Source organism: Cucumis melo, chromosome 6 (assembly GCF_025177605.1).
Source record: "Cucumis melo cultivar AY chromosome 6, USDA_Cmelo_AY_1.0, whole genome shotgun sequence".
Classification (NCBI taxonomy): Eukaryota; Viridiplantae; Streptophyta; class Magnoliopsida; order Cucurbitales; family Cucurbitaceae; genus Cucumis; species Cucumis melo.
The window spans coordinates 3,884,460-3,910,612 of record NC_066862.1 but is presented as its reverse complement, the minus strand read 5'-3'; the positions used below and the strand labels follow the sequence as shown (position 1 = coordinate 3,910,612).

Here is a 26,153-nt window from a genome sequence, read left to right as displayed (position 1 = left end):
TTTACGCCTTTAGGGGATAGCTGTTCCTTTTTATCTTATATTAATTTACATGTATCTCGTTTCACCATTAATTCTTTAATTTATAGAGATCAAAACTTTAGGCCAAACATATAATGGTTAGTTTGTTTTCTTTTGGAATTAAAATTATGTAGCATCTTAGTCGGTCTATCGAAACTGACTAAAACATACCTGACCTTCCAGAGGATTCAATTTCAAATGTCATCTTTTTTAAAATTTTGTGTACGTCCTAGTGGAAGATTATAGGTTATGTTTTAATATTATAAGTTATAATTAAACGGAATTCGTATTGAATGCAGATTACATCAATACTGTTCCATTTTTTCATTTATTTGATGTATCCATTTCTGTAAAGTGGAAGATTCATATCTTCATACATCTGGAAAAAAAAAAAATAATAAGACATTCTTATTGTTTCATCGTGAGCCAATTTTTTTCTCATCGAAATCATAGAGGACTATGAGTAGATCTATCCAAAAGTTTTATCTTTCCCTTTCAAGTAACAAAAAAGTGGGGATCAATTATTCCAACTTTGAGGAGAAATGTTACTGTTAAGTGGTTACAGTAAGAAAAGATTAGCAGAAAACATTTCTGCATTCTAGTCCAAAGCATGGTAAAAAAAATAATGAAGATAGGGGTTGGTGGGTATTGATTAAGCACTCTTCTTTGATGCATGTTTGCAAAATCACTTTAAGCATGTTTAAAATCACTTCAAATAATGTTTGTGGTGCTTCAAAATTAGTTAAATATTCAGTTTTACATTTCTACATGCAATATTTGTATAGCTGAAGTTGGTTTTAAATTATTAAATAAAAGGTTTTAATGATATTAAAAGTGATTTTAACCATTTTAACAATCTCTCTAAGGTGAGGAAAATTTTACAATTCTATTCTAAGATTCTATTCTATTCCATGGGGTTTCTTTTCATTCTTCTACAAGAAATTAATCATCAAGTGATTAAGGTTCACTTAACTATTATACAATTTTGTTTTAGTTTACCATTGATGGTTATTTAATAATTTTTATTTCAATGTTTTCACATATATAGAATGAAATCACTCGCACACATGTATCTTATCTTTTACTGTATCACTTGCATCCAGATGAAACTACTGTCATTGGACTACGTCCTCCAAGATTTTTTTAATTTTCTAATCCCATGAAATTGTTTTGAAAATGTAAATATAAGTATCACTTTGTTTTTCTTTTATACAAGTGTCATGCACATACTTGCACTAATGAAATGTGTATCCATTCCAACCTCGGACACAAATGAATGCATCTAGTTGACATGAAATGGGTACATTAAACTAAAATCAATACAATCTAAAAGTTCATTAGATCTTTAAGAGTCGTATCATGTCAAACACCAATTGTATCTATTAAATTTTATAGTTTGAAATCTATAAAATTATTTTGTAAATCAAACGGTCAAATCTCTTATCTTTCAAATAGGTATCTATACAACAAAAATCGCCTCAAATTAAAAACATATAAATTTACTAAAAATGAAAATCGAAGTGATAGGTGAAGATTATCTGCTCGTATGTTTTTTCTGGTTCGTTTTCAGTTTGGTATAATTTGAAAAGCAAATTTATTTTGTAAGTAATACAACATAATTCCTAAACATGTAAAGTGAAAATCCAAAAAACATCAAATCCATTGATGAGATGATGGAATAGAAACTTTCAAAAGTTGGAATTGGAAAAACAAAAAGAAAGTCAGAAATAAATTATTGGTGGAGCCATGAAGTCGGTGGTGGGTGGAAAATCTGTGCCACCCACGTGCTTCTTCCTCACGTCTCTCAATGGGTTGACTCCTGACTTCTTATGAATATGTACGTATGCATTTGCTTATATATCACTCTTCCTAATTATATCCTACTTCTTTCTATCTTTTAAACATATGTTAACATTCTAGTTTAATTAATATTTATATTATAAAAAGAGTTTTTTCAAAACAAAAAAAAAATCGACAAACTATTGTGAAATCGTTAAAAAGATAAAATTAATTACAAAATATTTTGTCAAATTTTATATTTTTGATAATTTTCTTAAATTGAATGGTAAAATTATAAATATAATAAAATTTTGTAGTATATGATAGATCCTAATAAAAGTTTATCATTATCTATCAACATCTATTACCGATAGATGATAATAATCTACTAATATCTATTAATTTTATTGGTTGTATGATGAATATTTTAGTTTATTTTTTATAATTAGAAAACTTTTCTAAAAAAATTTAAATTAATTCAGATTTTTAGTCGAAAAAAATAACAGTTGAAGTTAGCAATTATTTGATATCTAAAGTTTAAAATCTGACAACTCAATCAATTACATCATTTTTTTGGTTGATCAACTATAACTATTTATCAATACTCATACACTAAAATATATATTTTGAAACTTTGTAGTCCAAATAAGAGCATTAAAACTCAACTGCATTTTGCCTTTGTATAGACTATAACGGCTAAAAATGATACTCTCTCAAGTTTTTGTTATTTGATTAATGTGAATATTCTGGTCGTACTACAAAAGGCGTGGTGCCACGTTAGCTTATGCCTTTTTTTGGTCTTTTAAACGGATAAGCTTCAGATTCCGCATTTTATGACTAAATAAATAATACGATTTTATGTGCCATATTGTACGTATTATACCATAAGTGTTTTTTCTTTTTCATTTTTTTATTTATTTGTTTTTATTATTGTAATCTTCCAAAACTTTACTACCACTTCGACCCCATTCATTAAACAAAATTACAACACAACCCCTTATTATGAATATTTGGCTTTCTCAAGGGATAGTACGTTTAGAGAAAGGAGAATAGCTCTACATATCACGAAAAAGAAAAAAAACTATTTATAAAATATAGAAAAAGAATCTTGAATCCTCGAGTTTAATAAATTTTTGTTTTATTTTATAAATAACAATAAAAAAAAACATTTTTTTACAAAAAAAAAAATCTCAACATTTAACCTTTTTTTAATAGAAGATTAAGTTTTGTTTAAAGATTTTGAAATAATATTCTTATCTAATTTTAGTTCATAAAATTTTAAACTTTAAACAAATAATCATTTGAATACTCAACTTTTACTATAATTATTGAACAGTGCATAATGGGTAGGTCATAATAATATTATCCACTACCTACCTTGTTCGAATTGTGTAATCTAATAAATGAGATTAAGAATTTGAAAAAATATTAAGAAGATCTACTTGTAATAGATCAATTACTCTTTTTCCATAAAATCAAAGAAACCACATATGAATAGATGAATTACTAAACTAAAGAAAAAAATAGTTCATAGTGAAATAGATATTAATAAAGTAATAGAAAAAACTAAAATGACACCTTTTCAGGAGCTCATACATAGGAAAAATAAAATATATCTAAAAATTTTAAAAATGAAAAATGTGTCTTAAAATGAAAGAAATAAATACAATTGCCTTGAATACTAATGTTTAAAAGTTAGGACAATATAGAAGCCTTTATTTATTTAGCTCATATAATATGAATGTACATCATTAGCAAAAACAACTTCTGCTTAGAATATTTTTAGTCGAACGAATTTCAAAAGCTTCTTGAAATCGATATAAAGTAATGGCTTTTCAGAAATAAAAGGAAAGGAAATAAAAACGATGCTAAGAATAATCTTCTTTCTTCCCTTTTTGGATCAATTCAATTCATCTTTTTCTTTACAAAATTAGAAGATTATACCACAACTAAATCACTACATATTTAATACAATTGGAGTTCAAATTTTTATAAAATCCACAAATTTGTTATACATAAAATTAAAAAATCTATTTCATAAAATATCTTTTAATTGTCATGTTTACTTGAATCACGAATTTTGTAAAATGTAAATTTATGAAATATTTTAAAAACTTAATGTATAACAAATTTGTGGATTTTATAAAAATTTGAACTCCAATTGTATTAAATATGTAATGATTTAGTTGTGGATCAATTCAATTTGGATCAATTCTTTCAGGCCATTATTTTGGATCAATTCAATTTAGATTTCCTAGATCAAAAGCATATTAATCATAAAATACTTTACATTAAGTTTTAAAAATATTTCATAAATTTACATTTTACAAATTTCGCGATTCAAGTAAACATGAAAATTAAAAGATATTTTTCAGAATTATTATTTTAAAATGAACATGAAACATGTTTTCTAAGAATTAAAAATCAAAATTGATGACATAAAGATGATGTACAGAAATATAAAGTTAAATAGTAAATAATTTTTAATGGTTAAAAGTATGCTTTAGAACCATTTCAAAACTTATCTGGAACCTAAATGGGAAATTGCCAAAAATAGCTTAAAAAAGGAGTGTTAAATGACTTTTGGGATAGTTTTTGAAAATAAAGAGTTTTAGGACAATTTATGTGTGAATGGACAAAAATGTCCTTCATTAAATTTCTCCTTCTCCTTCCCTTTCCCTTCTCTTCCACGTAAAAGCTTTCAACTTTCGCTTTCCCTTCTCTTTCGCGTAGAGTTGTTTCCTTTTCCATTCTCTTTTGTGTAGAACACCTGAAGTAAAAAAAAAAAAAAAAATCGCTCTGCTCCGATACTTTGCTCTGCTCTAATGTCGTTCGAAGATACTCCGACCATTCGTCTCTTGTCGTTCGTCGATCCTCTAGTGCATTTCGTCGCTCCTTCTTTTCAAACCATTCAATCAACTTTGAGCGTTTTCTCTTATTTCGGTGAGTTTCATCTCTAACCCATTTTTAATTTATTTGCTGTAAATATTTGGTTTAGGTATTTGTTGCGAGTTTCATCCGTAAATGTCTGGTTTAGGCTATTTTGGAATGGAATTATTTGCTGTAAATTAGTTTAGTCAAAGTTTGGTTTAGGTTCTTAGAAAGTTCAATGGGTAGTGAAAAATGAATTGAAGTAAAAGATTTAGTTTGCAAGAGTGCACTTGCAAGGAGTTTCAAGCTGAGCAACTACCATGCTCACATGTCATTGCTGCAGCACGAGATCGCAATATAAATGTTTATAGATTATGTGTTAATTATTACACCAATGAATGTTTGTTGGCAGCATATGCGGAGGCCGTCTACCTAATTGTAAATCAGTCAGCTTGGAAGACAAGCGAAGACTATCTACATATGATTGTTTTACCTCCGAAAGTAGTCAAAAGAGTTGAAGTAAAGAGATAGGTCACAACAGATTAACGTGTACTAATACAATTTCATATACCGAGAAGTCCAGCATACAAATTTAAAAATTTCTCTACCAATGTACTAATTATTACACTAATTAATGAATGTTCCTTTTCTTTCAATTTGTTATTTATCTATCTGGATGTGTTTTCTTAATGATGTCTCCAAACATTCTTACTTTATGTGCTTCTAGATAGATGAAGAAGACGAAAATAACAGCTGGCTTATTCATTTAGGAACACAAAAAACACAAACGTATTGACACAGATTTTAATTTGTTTAATATACAAACTGGCTTCACGATCGTTTAAATATAACTAAACGATCGTTTAAATATAACTAAACGATCGTTTAAAATAACTAAACGATCGTTTAAAATAACTAAACGATCGTTTAAAATAACTAAACGATCGTTTAATTGTATTAAACGATCGTTTATATATTTCACACGACTATTCGTTTAGTTTGTAATTCTTTAATTTATATATTTTTTAATTCTTTGCTACTCAACTGCTTTAATTTATATATTAAGCGATCGTTTATATGTAATCACACTAATGTAAAAGATCGTGCATATATCTTTAAGCGATCGTTTAGTAAAGTCTAAACGATTTTCTTAATAAACATAAAAAATATTAAGCGATCGTTTACCTACAAGTAGTTTTGCAAACAAATATGATATTTGAATGTCATCAATTGACCATTCATAAACTACGTTTATTCTAATTTATATAACATCTATACTTGTGCATTATAGAGAAGAATCGATACATATTTTGCAACATACATGATATACAACTCCTACAAATCTCGCAACAAAGTTCAATACATAGGAGTGTTGGTCCATAATCGAAATGCCAATTGTTTTCTAAAGTAGGACATGTTTTCTTGACATAATGTATCTAAATCAAAACCAGCAGCTATGTACTCAAAATACTTAATGGTGAATACGCCACAATCACTATTATTTCGTTGTAGTGGAATGGAGTCGACAATGATAACTGGCCAAGGATGAGAAGGATTAATCTTGTATGCGGGTCCATCAGTCGATGTCGATGTCATAATTGAAGCCTGAACAAAAAGGAACAAATGAAATAATAATTGCATAAGAGACTGACTAAACATGTCATAACAGCATGGTGAAAGTTAAAATAAATAGTGAAAGTTTGGAAGGTGCGAGATACATGTGAGATAAACCACGAGGGCCTAAGAGACTTAACAAACATCAATAGAATCACTCCAAATGGATTAACAGGGGTACCAATTTCATTTTGAAATAAATAGTGAAAGTTTGGAATGTGCGAGATGTGTGCGAGATACGCTCGAGATACATGCGAGATAAACCATGAGGGCCTAAGAGACTTACTAAACATCAATAGAATCACTCCAAATGGATTAGCAGGGGTACCAATTTCATTTCGAAATAAATAGTGAAAGTTTGGAATGTGCGAGATGTGTGCGAGATTCGTGCGAGATAAACCATGAGGGCCCAAGAGACTTACTAAACATCAATAGAATCACTCCAAATGGATTAGCAAGGGTACCAATTTCATTTCGAAATAAATAGTGAAAGTTTGGAATGTGCGAGATGTGTGCGAGATACGTGCGAGATAAACCATGAGGGCCTAAGAGACTTACTAAACATCAATAGAATCACTCCAAATGGATTAGCAGGGGTACCAATTTCATTTCGAAATAAATAGTGAAAGTTTGGAATGTGCGAGATGTGTGCGAGATACGTGCGAGATACATGCGAGATACGTGCGAGATAAACCATGAAGGCCTAAGAGACTTACTAATTTCCAGCAAATAAGTCGATTCCAAAAAAGCCTAAACCAGATGGATGAAACTCACAACAAATACCTAAACCAAACATTTACAGCAAATAAATTAAAAATGGGTTAGAGATAAAACTCACTGAAATAAGAGAAAAGACTCAAAGTTGATTTAATGGTTCGAAAAGGAGAAGCAACGAAATGCAATGGAGGACCAATGAACGGCAAGTGATGAACGATCGAAGTATCTTCGAAGAGTAGAGTGTAGGAATAGAGCGGGAAATTTCAAAAGCCAACAAAAGACGATTTTTTTTTTTTACTTGAGGTGTTCTACGCGAAAGAGAAGGGAAAGAGAAACAACTGTACGCGAAAGAGAAGGGAAAGCCAAAGTTGAAAGTTTTTACGTGGAAGAGAAAGGAAAGGGAAAGAGAAATTTAATGAAGGACATTTTTGTACATTCACACCTAAATTGTCCTAAAACCCTTTATTTTCAAAAACTATCCCAAAAGTCATTTAACCCTCCTTTTTTAAGTTATTTTTGGCAATTTCCCAACCTAAATTAAACAAACTAAACTAGTAATTGCACTCGTTAAAAAGAAAAAAGAAAAAGAAAAAAAAAAAGATGGACGAGAAGGTGGGAGAAAGATAAAAGTACCGAAAAGCTTGTGGGTGGAAGCTAAATTGTGACAACTGGGGAAACGAGGAGGGGCAATAGTGGGAATTCATCTAACCTTTATTTATTTATTTATTTATATATAAATATATTACGTATTATTTTAATTTTTAAGTATCTCTAAACTCCAGGTCCTCCGTCTTCCAACTGCAACCGATCTTTCATCACCTGTTTTGCATTCGGAAACGAAACCAACCGTGTTTTTAGTTTTCTCATTTTCTGATCGACGATCTACAAAATGCTCGCCGTCTTCGAAAAATCTGTCGCCAAAAGTCCCGACGCTCTGCAGAGCCCTGAGTCCGATTCCACTTGGGCTCTCAAAGATGGAATTCTGGCTCAGCATTTTAGCTCCGCCTATCCTGGTTCTGTCATCGTCAACCTCGGCTCCGCCGGTCTCTTGGCCTATTCCGTCGAAAAACAAAACCCTCTCCTCCCAAGGTATTACCATTTTCACATCTTCTTCTGCCAATGTTTTCTGGAAATCTTTAATATTCATATGTTTTTTATTTTATTTTTATTATTATTGTTTCTTTCTTTTTTGATATTCTTCTGGATCTGATCACTGATCTTGTTTACTTATTGTCTCCCCGAGGTTTCTTCTATTGGGTTTTTCATTTTGGTTGGATGAGAGTCTGTTTAAATCGATCAGAATCGAGTTTTCTTTGTTTATTGATCTTTATTTTGTTCTTGGGTATGAAATCATGTCGTATGTTTTTGTGATGGTTGTGTTTTTGGGGGGGAAATGGTTGCATTCTTTCAGGCCATTATTTTGTTCTTTTTTTGTTTTGCTTGAGTTTTTCCATTTCGGTTCGATCGAAAATTATGGAGGGTCAAATCTTTCGAGATTTGAAATGATTTTTGTTCTTGTTTTTCATCCTCAACCAAAATAATGGGATTCTTGGTTTGGCTTATTCTTTTGGACTTTATGAATAATCTTAATTGCCATGGGATTTGTATTGAATCGTTGGTAAGAGAGTTGCGGGTTGTTGGCAAGTACGAACATTTGTTAAGTTTCCCTGCTGTTGGCAAATTTGATGAAATTTGTTTCTGTAACCTTAAGATTATTTGCGGTTGTGGACGACATTTTCTGCTTGTTCCAAGGGCACATTGAGAATGTTGCTCAACTCAAACAACAATATGGTCTGAACAAAGCTGCAAACGAGGTTATAATCGTTATTGAAGCCTATCGAACATTAAGAGATCGGGGTCCATACCCAGCCGATCAGGTCGTGAGAGATATTCAAGGGAAATTTGTGTTTGTCCTATACGACAGTTCCTCAAAAACTTCATTTTTTGCTTCTGTAAGTTGCCTTGTTCTCTTAGTTTAACCATGATTTGCTACAAATTTCTATTGCGATCGTTTATCTCCATTTTCTCTTGATGTCTCTTTTTATTATCTGCTGCAGGATGCAGATGGGAGCGTTCCCTTCCACTGGGGAACTGATTCTGAAGGACAGCTTGTTCTCTCCGATGATGTTGAAATCATGAAGAAGGGTTGTGGAAAATCTTTTGCTCCTTTCCCCAAAGGTAACCATTTGAATGAATTCATTCGGTTAAAATTGTTCTACTTCCATTTGGCAAAGACCCTTTCCAAAATAAGTCATCAGTTGCGAGGTTGAAGTATTGAACCATAAACTTTTGAGATAATTTATATTTTATTACTGAGCTATGCTCAAATTGAAGTTTACTAGCATCAAATATGTTTTCAATCATTTATCTTATGCAATATGTTTGGTATTTTAGGTTGTTTCTTCACAACTTCTGGTGGGTTAAGGAGTTATGAGCATCCACTTAATGAGCTGAAGCCAGTGCCAAGGGTGGACAGTTCAGGTAACGTCTGTGGAGCCAATTTCAAGGTGGACGCTGAAGCTCGAAAGGAAAGTTCTGGTATGCCAAGAGTTGGGAGTGCCGCAAATTGGTCTTCAAACTACTAAGTGCATAATTCGGCTAAGGCCTTTGTTTACTTTGCCTTAGCCTTCCTACGCCTTCTTTCCATATTTCCATATCTCCATCTTTTATTCCTCTAATTTGTGCCTTGTAAATGGGTACCTGAGGTATATACTTTTACTTTCCGTAATGGGCATGTCCATGAAGTTACAACTTATATCTTGTGAATCTGTTGGCTTAAACTGCATACTGGTTACGATGGAATAAGAGTTTGTTTTCTAATGCTTTGTCAATTTCTATATTTTGATGAAGGGTTTTGATCCCAACAGAATTTCACTGTAATTTTGGATTTTTGCCAATAAAGATTTTCCTTGCCAACAACATATTTGGCTTTATCTTAATTCAGCTGAGATATAACATTATTTGTTTCAGTTATATTTTGGAGAATACCCTTTGATTATTTTGTCCAATTGTATTGCTTATGAGGTAAGCCAAAAACGTTATGGGATGCTAAAAGTTACAATCTACATACGGAGGAGATATATTGTCACTTCAAGATAAACATAAGTATCTAGTAACTAGATGAGAAATTAAACATTTCAACCTGTACTTGCCTTCAGTATTCCAATTTCCATCATCATGCGAGACCTCAGTCCTTCGCGTCGGCAATGCCTCCTGGTGTTATCTGAAATACGTGCCGTCGTCAAAGGAAAATTGTTTGGAAGATGTGGCATTTTTTACAAGAGCATGAACTTCTGTTTAGATCATAGTTTGATGATTTAAGAAATATTGAGATAATAACAAATGGAAGTGTCAAGTGTGAAGTGGTGTGAGTTAGGATATAGCTTCAGACTCTGGCAAATTAGGGGCATCGAACACCTTGCAGATCCGTTGTTCACCTTTGCCTTTCCTGAACATCAATCTAACTGTAGCGGCATGGGCAAGAACATGGCCTCCTGCTGGTTTTTTGGGATCTGAAACAAACACTCCTCCACCTGGGTCTGCAACGACTGTTGTCAACAAAAAGATTACGATCAGTATAACCGAGATTCTGAATCATAAACACCAGTTTAGCTCCATAGCAAACAATTTAGTCTTGGTCAATCCAGCAAATACAAGTATGAAGGTCGAAATACTCTGACCATAAAATGAGCTAACATGTCTGTGTTTATTGAATGAGATGCACCAGAAACGACTTCCATAAAGTTCAATCAGTACCTTGGTTGGTCATGTAAACTGCTACATTGAACTCTTCTGCAATTTTAGTTAATCGGGACAGCATCTGTGCCAATTTTTGCTGCATGTGACAACCAGCTTGTGTAAATGATGAAACAAAGGACACGAGTGATGTTAAGCTACGGAAATCAAATTCTAAAACGTTGTTTTTAGTCCAATTATATTTGATTCAACCTGGCGCTCTGCAAGTTCTCCTCTTCCGGTGAAATCCACTCGAAAAAGTGCGATGATAGAGTCGACAATCTGAAATTAGGAGATAAAATGTACAACGGTTAGACACCGTAGTTTTTGGCATTTGAATTACAGGTTTCCTACTGACTCACCAGAAGCTTAAATGGCTCTTCAGACATTTTTGCAGCAAGACCGAGCAGAAGGTTATGCTGGTGTTCGTAGGTGTAGGCACGAGCATATATGATCTATTTCATTAGTAGCAAATTAATAAAAAAATTGCAACAGGTAGTTTTAGTTGGAAAAAGGAAAAAACAAAAACAAAAACAAAAACAAAAACAAAAACGGTGCTTACATTGTCAAGGACAGCTCCTGGGTCCATGCCAAATCTTTCAGCTATGGGCACAATTCGATCAGGTCGGCTACAAGGTGCATGTAGTTAAGGAGAGGACACTGAAAAGTGGGCATCTCCGAAAATAATAATTTCAGTTCATTAGACGCGCCCAAACCACACGACATAACAAATAAGCTTAAAAAAATTAGGATACAAAGTGCCTTCAGTGTCAATGTATGCAACCTTTCCATTCCCTCCCCGCATGCTGGTAGGAAGCTGCGAAGCAAATGCCAAGCACAATTGCAAAGATGTCATCGGATTTGAGGCAGTGAAAGAACCATTCGGTAATTGTTAGTTGTAAAAGAAAGAAACGGTAACCCTTAGTTTTCCTTTTACTACGTATATAACGAAGTATAACATTACACAAAACGAATTCAATTTTAGAGATCAGATGTGAAGCCCAAGACGTAGATAAACCTGCGTAGAGACGCATAGAGTATGCGCGAGTTGCGTTTTCCCGGACCTAGGCATTCGTTTAACGAAGTCAGAGGGGAGCTACAGGTTATACAGGACTTCGATTCTCAATTAACAAAATTGGAGAAACTATTAACATATACATTCTTACCTGAATTCTCCAAAAGCTTCCGTGATTGCTAGTGTTTCAATTCCACCTTCAGGTAAGAATCAGAATAGAACTTTAGTACTTATGATGTGTAAGATGGTGAAAAAAGAAAAGTCGTGAAGCAGGCTTGCCTCCTAAGAGTTCATCGAGAGCCTGGCTTCCAGTGGTAATGCGAACCACGGACTTTCTCTACAAACAAAAATCAAGGACTAAGTCTGCATTTCATGACGGAAAGCGGTTTACTGAAATTTGAACTTGTAGGAACTGGTAGAAAACTAAAGGAAATCGAACACAGTTGTTTCCGACGTGAAACTTGCAGTTGGCGGAAAGGAAAGGGTAGACGACGCAAACTTGGTGAACTATGGACCTATTTAGTTAATCGCTCCAATTGTTACTTATAAAAAACAGAAGCAGCTTACCTTGAGCAGAGCATCGCTTCCAGTGATATAACCAAAATTCTGAAAAGCAACAGATGAAGATAATTGTTAGCGGAAGTTCATAACATTATGACACGTCCTAAACGCTATAGGCATCGTGGATATTAGAGTAGTAGTCACTTAGTCACTGACCACTAGCTTATCGGCAGCTTCGCATATCTTATCAACCTTCGCCTCGGATAAGCCTTTTATCCCGGTCAGGTGCTAAAATACAGAGTTCTTGGTCACTACGATCATATTAAATTCAGGATATATAGAATTTGACGTCAAAATTGTTCTACCTTCTTCGTGTGCATCATCAAACCGTTGCAGGTGTATATCCCTGCGTCCTGAAGCTTCTTCACGTCTCCAGCATTAATTCCATGAGAAGTCACTGCACAGAAAATGCCAAGGAACTCTTTCAGATGTAGTGGAACAACATGGTCGTCGGTTGATTAGCTAAAACAATTCGCATATTTCTTCACGATTCAGCAAAACTCTCGAAGAATTAAACGACTAGAGAAAATAGACAACAAGCTATTAAAACCTAGCTAAACTGGACGCTAGGCTAGCGTAAAATCAAATGTTCACTAAATTAAACCGCCGGAGCCAATATGTTTACCTAACGAATGAATCGATCGAATGAGATCGTATGACGCCGTATACAGGTAATCTCATTTCGCTTCGGAAAAGGAAAATTGATCAGCATTGAAGTTTTACGAATCAAACTCTAAGGAAAACATGCAGATCACTAAGACACGGCTTCATGAAATCAAGTTCCGTTTAAAATTCACGAAACAAGCAAAGTCGATGGAACTATTTGAACAATAAAACAATAACTTAACTATAAGTTAAAAGCTCTGAAACTTACGTTTATCAATCGCTTCAAACAAATCGTCTTCATCCTCAATATCTTCACGCTCTACAAGCTGTAGCTGTTGGCTTTGTTCTTCCGCTCTGAGCAACATCACAGTGACGGAAGATGAAAGATAATGCAGATAAATTGGTACAAAATGGATGAAAACGATAACGAAAACAAATCTCTAACTCACTTGAGTGTTGCAAGCATCGTTGGTGATCTTGAAGGTGCCTTAATTGGAGAACTGTTTTCCTGGCTAGGAACAAAGTGTAGATGAAGGTCGCGGGAAATTTAGAAAGAAATGAAATGACGTTGACAGCAGAAGACTGTATTTATAAGGGAGAGGGAATCGGGGAAATGAAACGGCAGTGAAATTATGCGTTTTGATGTGGCTTCCATTTACAAAGCGGATGTACTTGGAGGGGTATTTTGGAACTTTAACCACATCTGAGCACGCGCCCAAAGGCCATGTTGACGTGTTGTGGGCACTCCCGAGTCCCATCCCCTATCACAGGCTTAACTAATTACGCGGGTCCTCATTGGCTCCTGGATAAATTTAACTTTTCACCACATCGACATAACTAATTGGAAACAGTTCTCATGACCATCCCTAACCCAATTTATATTACTCTATTTTAGTTTGTATAAATGGAGGATACTATATCATTTTAGGATGTTCATACCTAATCAATTCATTTTTGTCCTTTGTTTTTCTTTTATTTATTATTTCTACTCATCAATTTTATTTGTTTAAAAATAAATTAATACATATGCACTAAAACACCATCTATTATATTAAATTAATAGTGCTATTTTGAAACAAAGTATTCGACGAGATATTAAGATCCTCGTCTTGTTGAAAACGTTTTTGATATTGTTCAGTCTCGAGACATTGCAATTTTTGCCTCTTGTTAAATATGCTTTCTCTCATTCCTATCATCGTTGGAAGTTTAAGGTATTGTTGAATTGCCGATCCGTTTAGATTATTCTTTTAAAACAATCATGATCATCTAAAATGAATGATTCTAAAATTGTTTACAGGGCCTTTTAAAAACTATAACCAAAATATATTTTAATATATTTGATAGTTTAGATCTGTTTGTTCGTTTTGATTTGAATAGACAAATTTAAACTTTTTTTTTTTTAAGATTTGCTGGTTTAGATTTGAGAAAGTTTTTTATATTCTACATTTAGTCAACCATCTAAATAGTCAATTGAAAACAAATGGGATAGTATAGCAATATTCTAAAGATTGCAAATATAAATTATGATAAGAGTTTATCACTGTTAAACCAGGTAGCAAATGTTGGTCTATCACTGATAAACCATAAAAGTCTATCAACTACAGAAGTCTTAATAACTATATTAAAAATTGTTATTTATTATAATTACTCAAAACAAATAGATGTTTTATATTCGATAATCTTAAAAAAATTAAATTGTAGAGAGAAGGAGAAGAAAGGAGGAGGACCAAAATATTTAAAAATGGACTAATTTGATTGGTAACACTACTTATATTTACGAAAATTCTAGATAATTTATTTTATTAGACGTAAAAGAAGAACAAACAACTACGACCGATTTGAAAGAGCATAGCCAAATGCTACTTTAAAATTTTAAAATTTTAAATTACGAAATAATCTAACCGATGGTTTCATATATATAGTAAGGAGAAAATAGAGAATCCAAAGGGGGAGATATGGGAGATGTATACAACATCACGACTTTATCCATTTATTTAAAATTAAACGAGGGAAGGGGAAAAAAAGGAAAAGAAATGGAAAAAAAAGGGGGAGCGCCTCAATGGAAAGGAAAAGTGGAGTGCTCAATACGTAAACAGTGTCCAACTTACCAAATCATTCAATCATCGCTCCTAAATCCCGTCCCGTTATAACGTTTTCTTTTCCCACTCTCACTTACGTTTCTAGGGTTTCTCTTAACTTATTCTCAAGGAGCGGTCCTCTTCCGGCCATTGTCGCCCGCTCCTTCTTCCTCTTTCCATGGTTTATCCCTTTCTTTAACTTCAATTTTTGCTCTTCTTACGTTTCGTTTTCATGCTGTATGCTTCAAAATTCTTCTCCCTTACGAAGAGACATTTTTTTTTTCTTCGAATTCTTTGATACCTGTTCCAAAGGCTTAGACCTTCAACTATTTGATTCTCAGCAATTCTAGTCTGCGGATTGTTATCGAAACCCGCTGTTGCCCCCAATGCAGCTTCTTAACTCTGAAGAAACGGTCGCCGACTCCTCGGAAACCGGTCTTGTGGAGTCAAGAAATTTGAAATCTTCTGAGTTGGCTTCGTTTGAGGATGACAATAGAAACGATGCTGATGATTCGGTTCTTGATGTATCGGGGAGAAACCTGGATTCCAATTTCTTGGAGGGTTCCAGCAGCTCAGTGAAGGGTCTGTATGTTTTTCGGAATGCGTTCAATTTGATCCCGAAATCAGTTGGTGACTTTAGAGAATTGAGAATGCTTAAGTTCTTTGGAAACGAGATTAACTTGTTTCCGTCAGAATTGAAGAACTTTGCGGGGTTAGAATGCTTGCAGGTGAAGTTATCCTCACCGGGTTTTGGTGGTTTATCATTGCACAAACTGAAGGGTCTGAAGGAGCTTGAGCTATCGAAGATTCCTCCTAAGCCTTCCTCGTTTCCAATTCTTAGCGAGATCGCTGGCCTTAAGTGCTTGACTAAGCTCTCAGTTTGTCACTTTTCTATTAGGTGGGCGTACCTCATTTATATCTCTAGACAGAAGTATAAAGGAAGTTGAAAACTTGAACTTGTATATTATTGCTTAGTTGCCTGGTGTGCTTCATTCTTTATTGTAGACTGAGCGAACTAATCTTTTATGTTCAACCTATTAAGAAGGTGGTGAAACGAGTTAGATTGTTTGATAGTTCTCTGATTTAAACATCATGGGTTATGGTCTGTTGGGAATTTTTTAGGAGTAGGCGGTGTAGCATAGACTTTAACGACCTAATGATTTGGTTTTCTAATTTTTTTTTTTTGTTACTGTTATTAATTGCTGTTGTTGATATTATTATTATTTTTTTGGGAGGGTGGAGGGTATGTTTTGATACATAGAGAGTAGAAGAGTGTCAGATGACTGGGTTTACGTTCTGAAGCCCTATTTCCCTAATCTAAAACTTGAAACTGCTTCCTATATTTCCAAATGATTAAGCAAGACTTACATGTGACCACCCTCTGTGATTGACCCGACTCTTTATCTGAAATCATCATATGCTACCCAGAAAATGTCACTTAGAATTTTAAAAAATAACAAGGCTTCAGCCTCACGATCTCATGTTACTTTTATTTTGGAATCTTATACGTGGACTCTCATAACACATTAGGTGACATGGACCAAAATTACGATCTCTCCTCAAGCGTTGCTGTAGGAAATTGTGTCAAGTGATAGATTACGACATTATGTCATCTTTGTAGTTTGCCTCCAAACGAACTTAGTTTTTGTGTTCCCTTGTGTTTTTCCTTTTATCTGTATAAAAGCCTGGTTTCTTATAACAAAATAAAAACCAAGTTTCTTTTTCTTTTTGTTTGTGTTTAATTTGTGATCTTTAAGAAAATTTGTTGTGTTCCCTTTTCCATCAGATTTCTTCCTCCTGAAATTGGCTGCCTGAATAGTTTGGAGTATCTGGATCTCTCATTTAATAAGCTGAAGAGCCTTCCGGCAGAAATAGGCTATTTGAATTCCTTGATATCCTTGAGAGTTGCCAATAACAAATTGGTGGAACTGCCTCCTGCTTTGTCTTCCCTGCAAAAGCTGGAGAACCTGGATCTGTCAAGTAATAGGTTAACGTCATTGGGGTCTCTTGAACTTGTATCTATGCATAGCCTTAGAAACTTGAATTTACAGGTATTTGTCTATTTATTCTGTTTTATTTTCTTGTCATAGGGAAAAAACATGGTTTATGCATATTTACATAGTTTCTTTGGGAGGTTGGCAATTGAGTGGTTTTGCAGAGTTGGTCGCTAAAAGTTATTGTGCACTTCTCTAATCTGTCTAGGAACGACATAATGTATTTTTAATGTATGTTTTGCTATGGTTTTTCACTGTGGTACAGTACAATAAATTTCTGAAAAGCTGTCAGATACCCTCCTGGATATGCTATAATTTTGAAGGAAATCTTGAAGATGATACAACCAATGAAGAATGGATTAGTTCTACAGTTGAAATGGATGTTTATGAAGCCACCGTTCAAGACAATGAGAATAGTTTTCCTCTTAAAGGTATGTTCTGCCCTAAGTTTATGAGCAATTTTGGCTATGGATTTTTTATCTTGGTTCTTTGATTTTTATTGTTCAGGACCTTGTTTTTGCAGGTACTCGTAATCTTTCATCAAACCTATTAATGGGACCTTCAACGAATAGTAGATCCTTTGCATCTAAAAGATCAGGTAAGCGATGGCGGAGACGGCATTATTTACAGCAGAAAGCTCGCCAGGAACGTTTGAACAGCAGCAGGAAGTGGAAAGGAGTAGATCATCATACTGAAGTGAAGATCCACGAAAATCATGAACCTGAGAGGCTTGATTCTGCTCCTATTTCTGAAACTACAGTTGAAGATTCATCGGCTATTGATGAATTATTTGATGGTAAAGAAACATGTGATGTGGGAGCTGAAAGGGAAAATCATATTGAGAGCCATGAGAATGACAATTTTGATCCCAAAAAGGAATTCTCAGTGGAGGATTGTTCAAGCATCTGTGATGCTGCTGCAGAAACAATGACAAGGGATGAAAATGAATGTTGTGAGACTAGCAAGACTTTGCCACCGACAGGAAATGGAGCACATGACCTAGAAGGGTCATCTTCACAAGTATCAAAGGATAATGCTAAGTTGAAAAGATATTCTGAGAGGGAACTTGATAATCCTAAACCTTGCAAGTCAAGAAAGCCAGTTGAAGACAGCTCAAGTTTATCTTGCAAGTACAATAGTACCTCTTTTTGCAATGTGGAGGATTATTTGCCTGATGGATTTTATGATGCTGGACGTGATCGCCCCTTCATGCCATTAAGGAATTATGAGCAAAATTTCCATCTTGATTCACGTGAAGTGATTATCGTTAACAGGTAGATTAGTTAAGGCGTTATATTGGTGATTCTGATTATTTTCTGAGTAGCTTGAGTATCTGATGACTTTCATAGTGGGGAGTGGAAACTGATACTGATTATTTGTATGTGCCTCCAGGGAACACGATGAAGTATTAGATTCTATAACAATAGCTGCCAAGTCATTGGTACTACGTCTAAAGCAGATTAACCACCTAACCCAAGAAAGAGATCAAGTTATTGATGATGTGTATATTGCACAGTTACTTGCTTTATTTGTATCTGATCATTTTGGAGGCAGTGATAGGAGTGCAATGGTTGAGAAAACACGGAGAGCTGTTTCTGGTTCAAAGTATCAAAAGCCTTTTGTCTGCACCTGCTCAACTGGAGATCGGGATAATCTTACTTCGTCCACCAAATTGACGGTGGATAATTATGAGGATATTCTTTTTACCAATATCTGTGAGAAGTCTCTTCGTTCTATTAAAGCTAGTCGAAATTCCATCATAGTTCCTCTGGGAGCTTTGCAGTTTGGTGTGTGCAGACATAGAGCTTTGCTACTTAAGGTGATTATGTTCCTAACTACTTTAACCTTTCAATGTTTGTTCTTGTGTGTTCTTTCCATCATGAGTGGCTTTTATATTTTCTTGGACTTGACAAATCTTTGATTACTTCTTCAGTATTTGTGTGATCGTATGGAACCTCCAATACCTTGCGAGCTTGTGAGAGGTTACTTGGATTTTTTGCCTCATGCCTGGAATGTCATCTTAGTGAAAAGAGGTAATACTTTGGTTCGAATGGTTGTTGATGCATGCCGACCAAATGATATACGAGAAGAAGCTGATCCCGAATATTTTTGTAGGTAGGTTTCTTTTGTTAGTTTAATGGCCATGAATTTTTTCAACTAAAGATGTCTGTTTAGGGATTGATTCTGAACGTTTATTATTCCTGTGCACTTGTTTATTTATTTCTATGTTTATTTTATCTCTATGATAATGTAGATTCATGATTTATTTTGTACAGTTCTTTGTGGTGTTTGTTTAACTTGATTTCATTTATTTGATTCAGTACCATGTTTTTTAGCTCATTGCCTATAGCTCAGATCAAGAACTATCCCTTTTTTAATTTAATTATTTTTTATTTTTAAATCTTTTATTGCATTCTGTTATAGGTATATACCTCTCAGTCGTGCCAAACTTCCTATTTCTTTTGGGATGACATCCAGTCCAGGGATTTCTTTTCCATCTCTTTCCAATTGTGATGAGATTGAGAATGCTCCTTCTAGTTCTGTAATAAAATGCAAACTTGCGTCAGTTGAGGCTGCAGCTAAGGTAACATTTTAGGCAACTGAAAAGTATTGTTTATTTTTATAGTATGATATACTGACTTCATCTATTATTTCAGTTCATACTTGCTATGTTGTGTGGTATATCTTTGCTTGTAATTTTTGCTTTGAAACCTGTATTAAGGTGGCATCTATTGTGTTGGAAATTGCAGTTACGGAAACGTGAAGTTTGTGAATCTTCATTTGAAGAGATAAGAAACTTTGAATTCAGTTGCTTAGGTGAAGTCAGAATTCTGGGTGCTTTGAAACACTCATGCATAGTACAGATGTATGGACATCAGATATCTTCTGAATGGATTCCTTCTGAAAATGGAAAACCAAAGCGTCGATTACTTCGGTCTGCAATTTTCTTAGAGCATGTTAAAGGGGGATCTTTGAAGGTAAACTGTTTTCTGACTTGTTAAATTAACATATCTGTGTCAGCAATTGTTTTCTCATTGTATGTCTGTTTTTACTTTGTATGTTGCTGCAGGGCTACATGGACAAGTTGTACAAAGCTGGGAAGAAACATATTCCAATGGATTTGGCATTGCATGTAGCTCGAGATGTTGCAAGTGCTTTGGTAGAGCTGCATTCAAAACACATCATTCATCGAGACATCAAAAGTGAAAATATTTTGATGGATTTTGATGAAAAATCTGATGGAGTTCCCATCGTTAAGCTTTGTGATTTTGATAGAGCAGTGCCCCTTCGATCTTTATTGCACACTTGTTGTATTGCTCATACTGGAATACCTCCTCCTGATGTTTGTGTTGGAACACCCCGATGGATGGCTCCAGAAGTTCTACGAGCAATGCATACACCAAATGTTTATGGACTGGTATGTAGATTAGCTTTTCAAAATTCTCTTGGATGTTCCAGGCTTTCAGATCAAGGTTTCTTTTTGACACTAGGGAATCATTCTTAGCCTGGTGTTCATTTTCTGATAACTTATGGTAGCTTATAGTAGAATGGAAATAACGCCATAAAATGCAGAAGAATCATGAGTAGAATTTATTGGAAGGAAATTCTCCTTGGAAAATGTTTACTTCGAATTCTTTTTGTTTGTTTGTTTTTTTTTTTTGGGGGGGGGGGGGGGGGTTCTGTAGATAGATACAGGGGGACAAAGAAAAGGTTTTAGGTGTTGGACATGTCTAATGGGGATGGAAAGGAAAATGGAGCCCACTTACAAGAAAGGGTTTTGGTCGAGAGAAATAAGAGTAGGAAATATAATTACAAAGAGAATTAGAAACCAAGGCCTAGAGAGAAAAAGAGATTACAGCAAAGGACCAAACATTAGTAGATCCCTCAATCTGCTATCTATTTTAATTATCAACAATGACACAGCAAAGGACCAAACATTAAGTTTTGCTAGTGACACAGACACCTATAAACTCCGCCCTTGTTCATTTATCAACAATGGTACTTTTCAACTTATGTATGGATGAGTTTAACAATAATTCACAAGGTTAACCTTCCTCTACGTATCTTCTGTACATCAGCTCTTACAGAATCGTGATGCTATCTTAGATAGTCCTTGAGAGAGCCTAGCACCTAATGACAAGGCAGTAAATGGTCCAATTTCTGGCACGTGGGGTCTCCATGTTCCTCAAGTTGCAACCTTAAAGGAAATATTCGTTGGTAGTAAAGATATGTTACCGTAGGTCTTTTAACCCATTGGAGTAAGTGGTGGAGAGGTAGCTGATAGGAATTGTATTAGGATGGAATTGGAAATATGATTAGGGTTTTACAGGTATATTAGTAAATGGGTCAGAAAAGTTGCTTAGGTAATTTGTTACAAATAAATGGAGTGTGAAAGAGGAAAGTTAGAATTGATTCAGTTGGGTTATGCTCAAGTGTCAGGAGAGGGAAGGTCCAAATACGTCAAAAAATGCCTGTTTTTTATGTTTTGTTGGGAAAAAACAAGGTGTGTTTTAGGGATGGGTAATGATAGGAACTTTATTAGGGATTGAATTGGGAATATTATTCAGATTTTAAGGTTATATTAGTATAACTGCCTAGATAAGTGTTTTGGTAATTTGTTAGGAATAGAGGGGTGAGAAAGGAAAATCTTAGCACTAATTCAGGTGGTTTTGGGTTGAGTGATTTCAGGAGGAGCTTTCCAGCACTCCTTAAATTACTTGGTTTGTCTTGTGTTTTCTGTATCTTTTATATTTCAATATATTTTTAGTTCTGGTTGGGTTTGGGTTCTATTATTAGCCTACAGTTACAATTCCTCGGAAGTATATTCACCCTACATTACGTTCTTTCTCAACTACATCCAGTTAAATGGGACAGATCAGAGGTCATAGGTCAAATTCCCTCCCATGTCAACTAACTTTTGAGTTTTGAATTGCTACCAGAGCCTGGGTCAATAGGGTGTACTACCTACCTCTGAGCTGAGTTTAGAGACAAGTGAGCTTGAAGTGTTGATGCAGTATGAAGGACAAGTTCGTAAATCTACATGGGAAGCATTTGATCTATCTGCCACTTAAACTTCCTTCTATTCACTTTCACGTACAGGTCAAGATGAATGCATTAGTGGGGCATCGATTGGCGTGTGAGACCTCCATTTTGTAATATATGTGAGTAGAAAAGATACCAGTAAAATAGACAAACGAGGTAGCCCTGAATTTGTGAAATATGAGGCCAGGGAGTCGAAGGGTCGGTCATTTTGTCTTTTGCCTTCAAAACTAAGCAAGTACCAAATGGGAGTTTGTTAGTTGTCCTACTAGGAAGGAGTAATGTGTAGGAGTGTGAGGCCAGTAAATCTTTATATGGGGACCCAGGAAAAACCCTAGCTTCGTTAGGTTGTCCCAAGCTTCGGAGATCATGTTACTGGTATTTACACTTTGAAAATTTTGCGCGTAGAAGTTTATGGTGTCTTATTTTCTAACGTACTTTGCTTTTAGTTGTGCATTATGTTCTCAGCCTATGATTTATGATGTTTATAACTGGATGATATTCATTCTTTCCTTCGGTTGCAGGAAGTAGATATTTGGTCGTTTGGATGTCTGTTATTGGAACTGCTGACCTTGCAGATTCCATTCTTGGGGCTTACGGAATTGCAGATCTTCGATCATCTTCAGGTTCCTTCCACTCTCTTCATTTAGATTCCCATTTCCCATTCCCAGTACGGGTTAAAAAGAATTTAGCTTGGTGACTAAATTATTTAGAAGTTCAGGATTTTCTCTAATCAACAAATTATCTTTTCAATCTGAACAGATGGGTAAAAGACCAGAATTGGCAGGCGACCTTGAGGAGGAATTGGGATCGATAAAGGAAAGCTCAATGTCTCAATCATCAGTTCAAGAATCAGAGGGTCAAGAAAAAGACCAAGAAACTAAAGCCCTGTTGATTGACTTGTTCCGTAAGTGTACTCAAGAAAACCCGAATGACAGACCAACAGCTGAAGAACTCCACAGAATTTTGCTGGAGCACACAGTCAAAGTTAAATCTTTACAAAAGCTAGATACATGAAATTAATACCCTGACCACCCCATAACCTTATTCCAAATTTTGAAGCCTTAGAATGATTGTATTAGCTTTCCCGAATCCTTATGGTAGAGTAGTAGTTGGGCCTTTTGCCCCCAGAAAATCAGTTAGGCTCACATATTGATTTAGGATACAGTGGGTAAGTAGAGTCAGGTAGATTATCTAATCGCAATGTAATTAAAATCAAACAATTCTTTAGGAAAATTTATCCCACGTTCAATTAGTTGTGATGCAGTTGTGTAAAGAAAACTTGAGGTCATTTTAGAGAACGTGGGAACCTCATTAGTTGCTGTACCTCATTATTGGCTTCAACATAATCTTATATTATCAATTATTTTCCCCATGCTTTCTTTGACTGTCCTTGAAAAAGCGAGTTGCTTTGACATTTTTGCTTTATGTTCTTTCTTTACAAACCACGCGGATATCATCATAATTTTCACATTCCCTCACTCAACCCCCATCTTTTTCCTTTCATTTTTGTTTGTTGAGAAGTATTTTTTACCTTTGATTATTTATTCTTTGCAATATTTTCCTAAAGTTTCATTAGGTGCTTTGTTGACATTTTTGGCACGAAGATGCTTATGGAATGAGATATGGTCCGAACACTAACCTTGGGTGGTTCATGTGGTCATCAATATGGATCCACTCTTTGATTTTAGTTTGCTGCTTAGTTTGTTTATCTTAGAACTATGTAGTCAGAGTTTAATATGGACGCAGATAGAATTTTACCACATCATGGTTTGAAATGAACTTGAAAATTTAGACCTATCTAGCATCAAAGTTGAGATTTGTAAAATTGCATTTGCATAAATTTAAGCAGGCCAATAAGATGTTTTAACTTTGGGATGTCACATGGAGCGGCAGGCAGGAGCAATCACTATGCTATGCCAATCCACACTAAACATTTTGCTGAAAAAACGAAAAAGGTAGCCGGCTTTCCTTTACAAGCATTAAACTGACAAACAGAGATTATTCTGAATTGGAATCTTGAGGCTAATGTTAGTAGGATTGAAGGCCTTAAATTGTTTAATAAATGCCTATGAGATAATAGTGTATCATTATTCGTCTGTGTCCTCTGCTGTTTGATTTTAAATCTTTTTTTGTGTACTACCTACAACATGTAAACAGGAATTCTGTGTGAAATCAGATTCAATGGAAGTCATAGACCTTTTCAATTGTTGAGGAGACTCTTCCTTACTTCCGTAAACGTTTCTCAGTTTTGGCTTCGTCATTTGGGACTTCTTTCTAGAGGGAGTTATTTCCTTTCTCGGTTTTATCTGTCATTCTCGAGAGGGATTGATGCAAGGTTGTTGAATTGTTCAAACATGTAAACAGAGAGGAAAAGAAAAAGGGTTTGCCTTTTGGCATTGCCATTGTTTCCTTGAGGAAGCACACAGTTCAATCTGTTGACAAAGGAAAGGACCACTCTATTTGCCTACACACAAAAGAAAAGAAAAGAAAAAACTCCTTATTCCTGCGACACCCACCATTAAGAAAATGAGGCTCTACTTTCTAGCCTTGTATAGGTTTTGTTGGGAAACCCTACTTTAATTTTATTCCTTGATTCTGATTCCCTTTCTCCTTTCACAAAAGCTTAAAGTTGACAATAAGTTCATATTGGGACTAATCAAACCATCTCTCTCTCTCTTGTTCTTTATTGAATCATTTATTGTCACTCAAATTGGTTGGTACAAAGTCTTGTAGGTTTCTATATTTTGGATCAACTTTTTCCTATTTCTATACCAACTATAGAGGCAGATATGTTCAAGTATCACAATTTTTTTTTTAAAAAAAATGCTTCTTTGATTTTGATAGTATGTGGGATTTGAGACTAACTTGTATATGAATGCACTAGAGAAGAGTACCATGTTGAAAGTACGTATGCATATGGATTTTTTGGTGTATATTCAACTGTTCTTATTAAAGGTTCAATCTTTGATATAATTTGTTTGCATATAGTGATTTCCTTGGCAATTTCATTATAATGTAGTACAGACAAAGAAGCATGCTTTTTTTTTTTTTAATCAATACAGTGAGAGTCGATTTCATAAAAATGTGGCAAGTGAGTAATTAACTTGATTTTGGCCAATTTTCCTCTGTTTTAGAACCAAAGAAGGCATGATAAGTCAAAAGATCTTTACTTTATCTTTTTAGAAATGCCAATTTTTATATCTTAGTATTTACATATTATTTTCAAAATTTGCTACATGAGCTTACTGATAATGAATAACTTAATGATTTGAGCTCATAAAGGTACAATATTACTTTAAAAGGAAAAAAAAAAGAGAAAAAAAAGAAAGAAAGAGAGAAATCTGATTATGTGTTCGACTCATGGATTCTTATATGTTAGTATTGATTAGCGAAAACTTGACGTTTATTTTAAAATGTTAACTTAGAGTAGTAAGCATGGTTTAATTAGTTGATATGATGTGAATTTCATGGGTAAGGAAATTTAAATTTCACTTTTGTGTCATGAATTTGTAAAATTTTAAGAATGTATAAACATGTCAAAAATTCATTAGACCTTTTTTTTTTCGAGGTTCCAGAGATTAAATTTATCATTTAAGTGAAGTTAAATTATAAAAATTGTCCCTCGATTTTATAGTTTGTGTAAAAAATACCCACAAACTATGTTTTCAAAATGCTTTTCAAACTTTAAAAAAGAGTTAAAAAATACGTTTACATTCGTAAATGGAAACCATTAAATTTTTGTTTAAAAAACACGCATGATTCATAAAAAATTTTTTATAAATACCCTTGAATTTAAAAAACAGTTAGAAGTTACTCTTAATTATCCGAATTTTATACAAATTTTTCCACCAATCAAATTTTTAAGTTAAAACTATAGTTTTAAATTTATTTGACTATTAACACAAGAATGATAGATCACCTACACAATGTAATCAATTTAAATAGTTATTGTTGTAATTATCATGTAGTTAATTGTCAAATGATAAAATGTATTTGACTATTAATCACGTGGTAGTTTGATAAGTTTATCGTTGTGAGATTTTTTCTATTTGACTAAGGGTTGTTTCAGTACGTTTTAATGGAGAAATTTTTATTTTGGAACTTTTGAGATTTTATTGAATT

General features: G+C 34.2%; 3 protein-coding genes and 1 long non-coding RNA gene across 8 annotated transcripts; 3 read left to right on the top strand and 1 right to left on the bottom strand.

Annotated features, from left to right (window-relative positions):
* The first annotated feature begins 4,333 nt into the window (after positions 1-4,333).
* On the top strand, positions 4,334-5,324 carry LOC107992318 (uncharacterized). Its single transcript, XR_007821643.1, has 2 exons — positions 4,334-4,740; positions 5,081-5,324. It is a non-coding gene; the product is annotated as an uncharacterized LOC107992318 (long non-coding RNA).
* Positions 5,325-5,863: 539 nt separating this feature from the next.
* On the bottom strand, positions 5,864-13,501 carry LOC103483670 (meiotic recombination protein DMC1 homolog). Of its 5 annotated transcripts, none has more exons than XM_051086094.1 (16): positions 13,366-13,501; positions 13,185-13,270; positions 12,616-12,707; positions 12,467-12,538; positions 12,317-12,355; positions 12,029-12,086; positions 11,901-11,946; positions 11,753-11,798; positions 11,490-11,551; positions 11,297-11,363; positions 11,097-11,189; positions 10,948-11,016; positions 10,756-10,834; positions 10,381-10,547; positions 10,152-10,231; positions 5,864-6,273 (listed from the first exon to the last, which is right to left on the bottom strand). In XM_051086094.1, the coding sequence occupies exons 1-15, from the start codon at positions 13,380-13,382 to the stop codon at positions 10,187-10,189; spliced, it is 1,038 nt and encodes a 345-aa protein (XP_050942051.1). In that variant the 5' UTR covers positions 13,383-13,501; the 3' UTR covers positions 5,864-6,273; positions 10,152-10,186. The 5 variants fall into 5 exon arrangements, 4 of the variants coding, with proteins under 4 accessions (XP_050942051.1, XP_050942052.1, XP_008438613.1 ...); XR_007821642.1 differs by having other exon boundaries at positions 5,955-6,273; positions 10,152-10,222; positions 10,391-10,547; XM_051086095.1 differs by having other exon boundaries at positions 5,955-6,273; positions 10,142-10,231.
* Positions 7,753-9,830, top strand: LOC103483669 (stem-specific protein TSJT1). Its single transcript, XM_008440390.3, has 4 exons — positions 7,753-8,088; positions 8,711-8,951; positions 9,057-9,177; positions 9,394-9,830. The coding sequence occupies exons 1-4, from the start codon at positions 7,889-7,891 to the stop codon at positions 9,582-9,584; spliced, it is 753 nt and encodes a 250-aa protein (XP_008438612.1). The 5' UTR covers positions 7,753-7,888; the 3' UTR covers positions 9,585-9,830.
* A 1,481-nt stretch (positions 13,502-14,982) lies between the features above and the next one.
* Positions 14,983-23,403, top strand: LOC103483667 (uncharacterized). Its single transcript, XM_051086093.1, has 11 exons — positions 14,983-15,892; positions 16,781-17,045; positions 17,254-17,419; positions 17,512-18,262; positions 18,381-18,807; positions 18,922-19,103; positions 19,413-19,572; positions 19,739-19,966; positions 20,059-20,406; positions 22,553-22,654; positions 22,791-23,403. The coding sequence occupies exons 1-11, from the start codon at positions 15,381-15,383 to the stop codon at positions 23,043-23,045; spliced, it is 3,396 nt and encodes a 1,131-aa protein (XP_050942050.1). The 5' UTR covers positions 14,983-15,380; the 3' UTR covers positions 23,046-23,403.
* Positions 23,404-26,153: the final 2,750 nt, after the last annotated feature.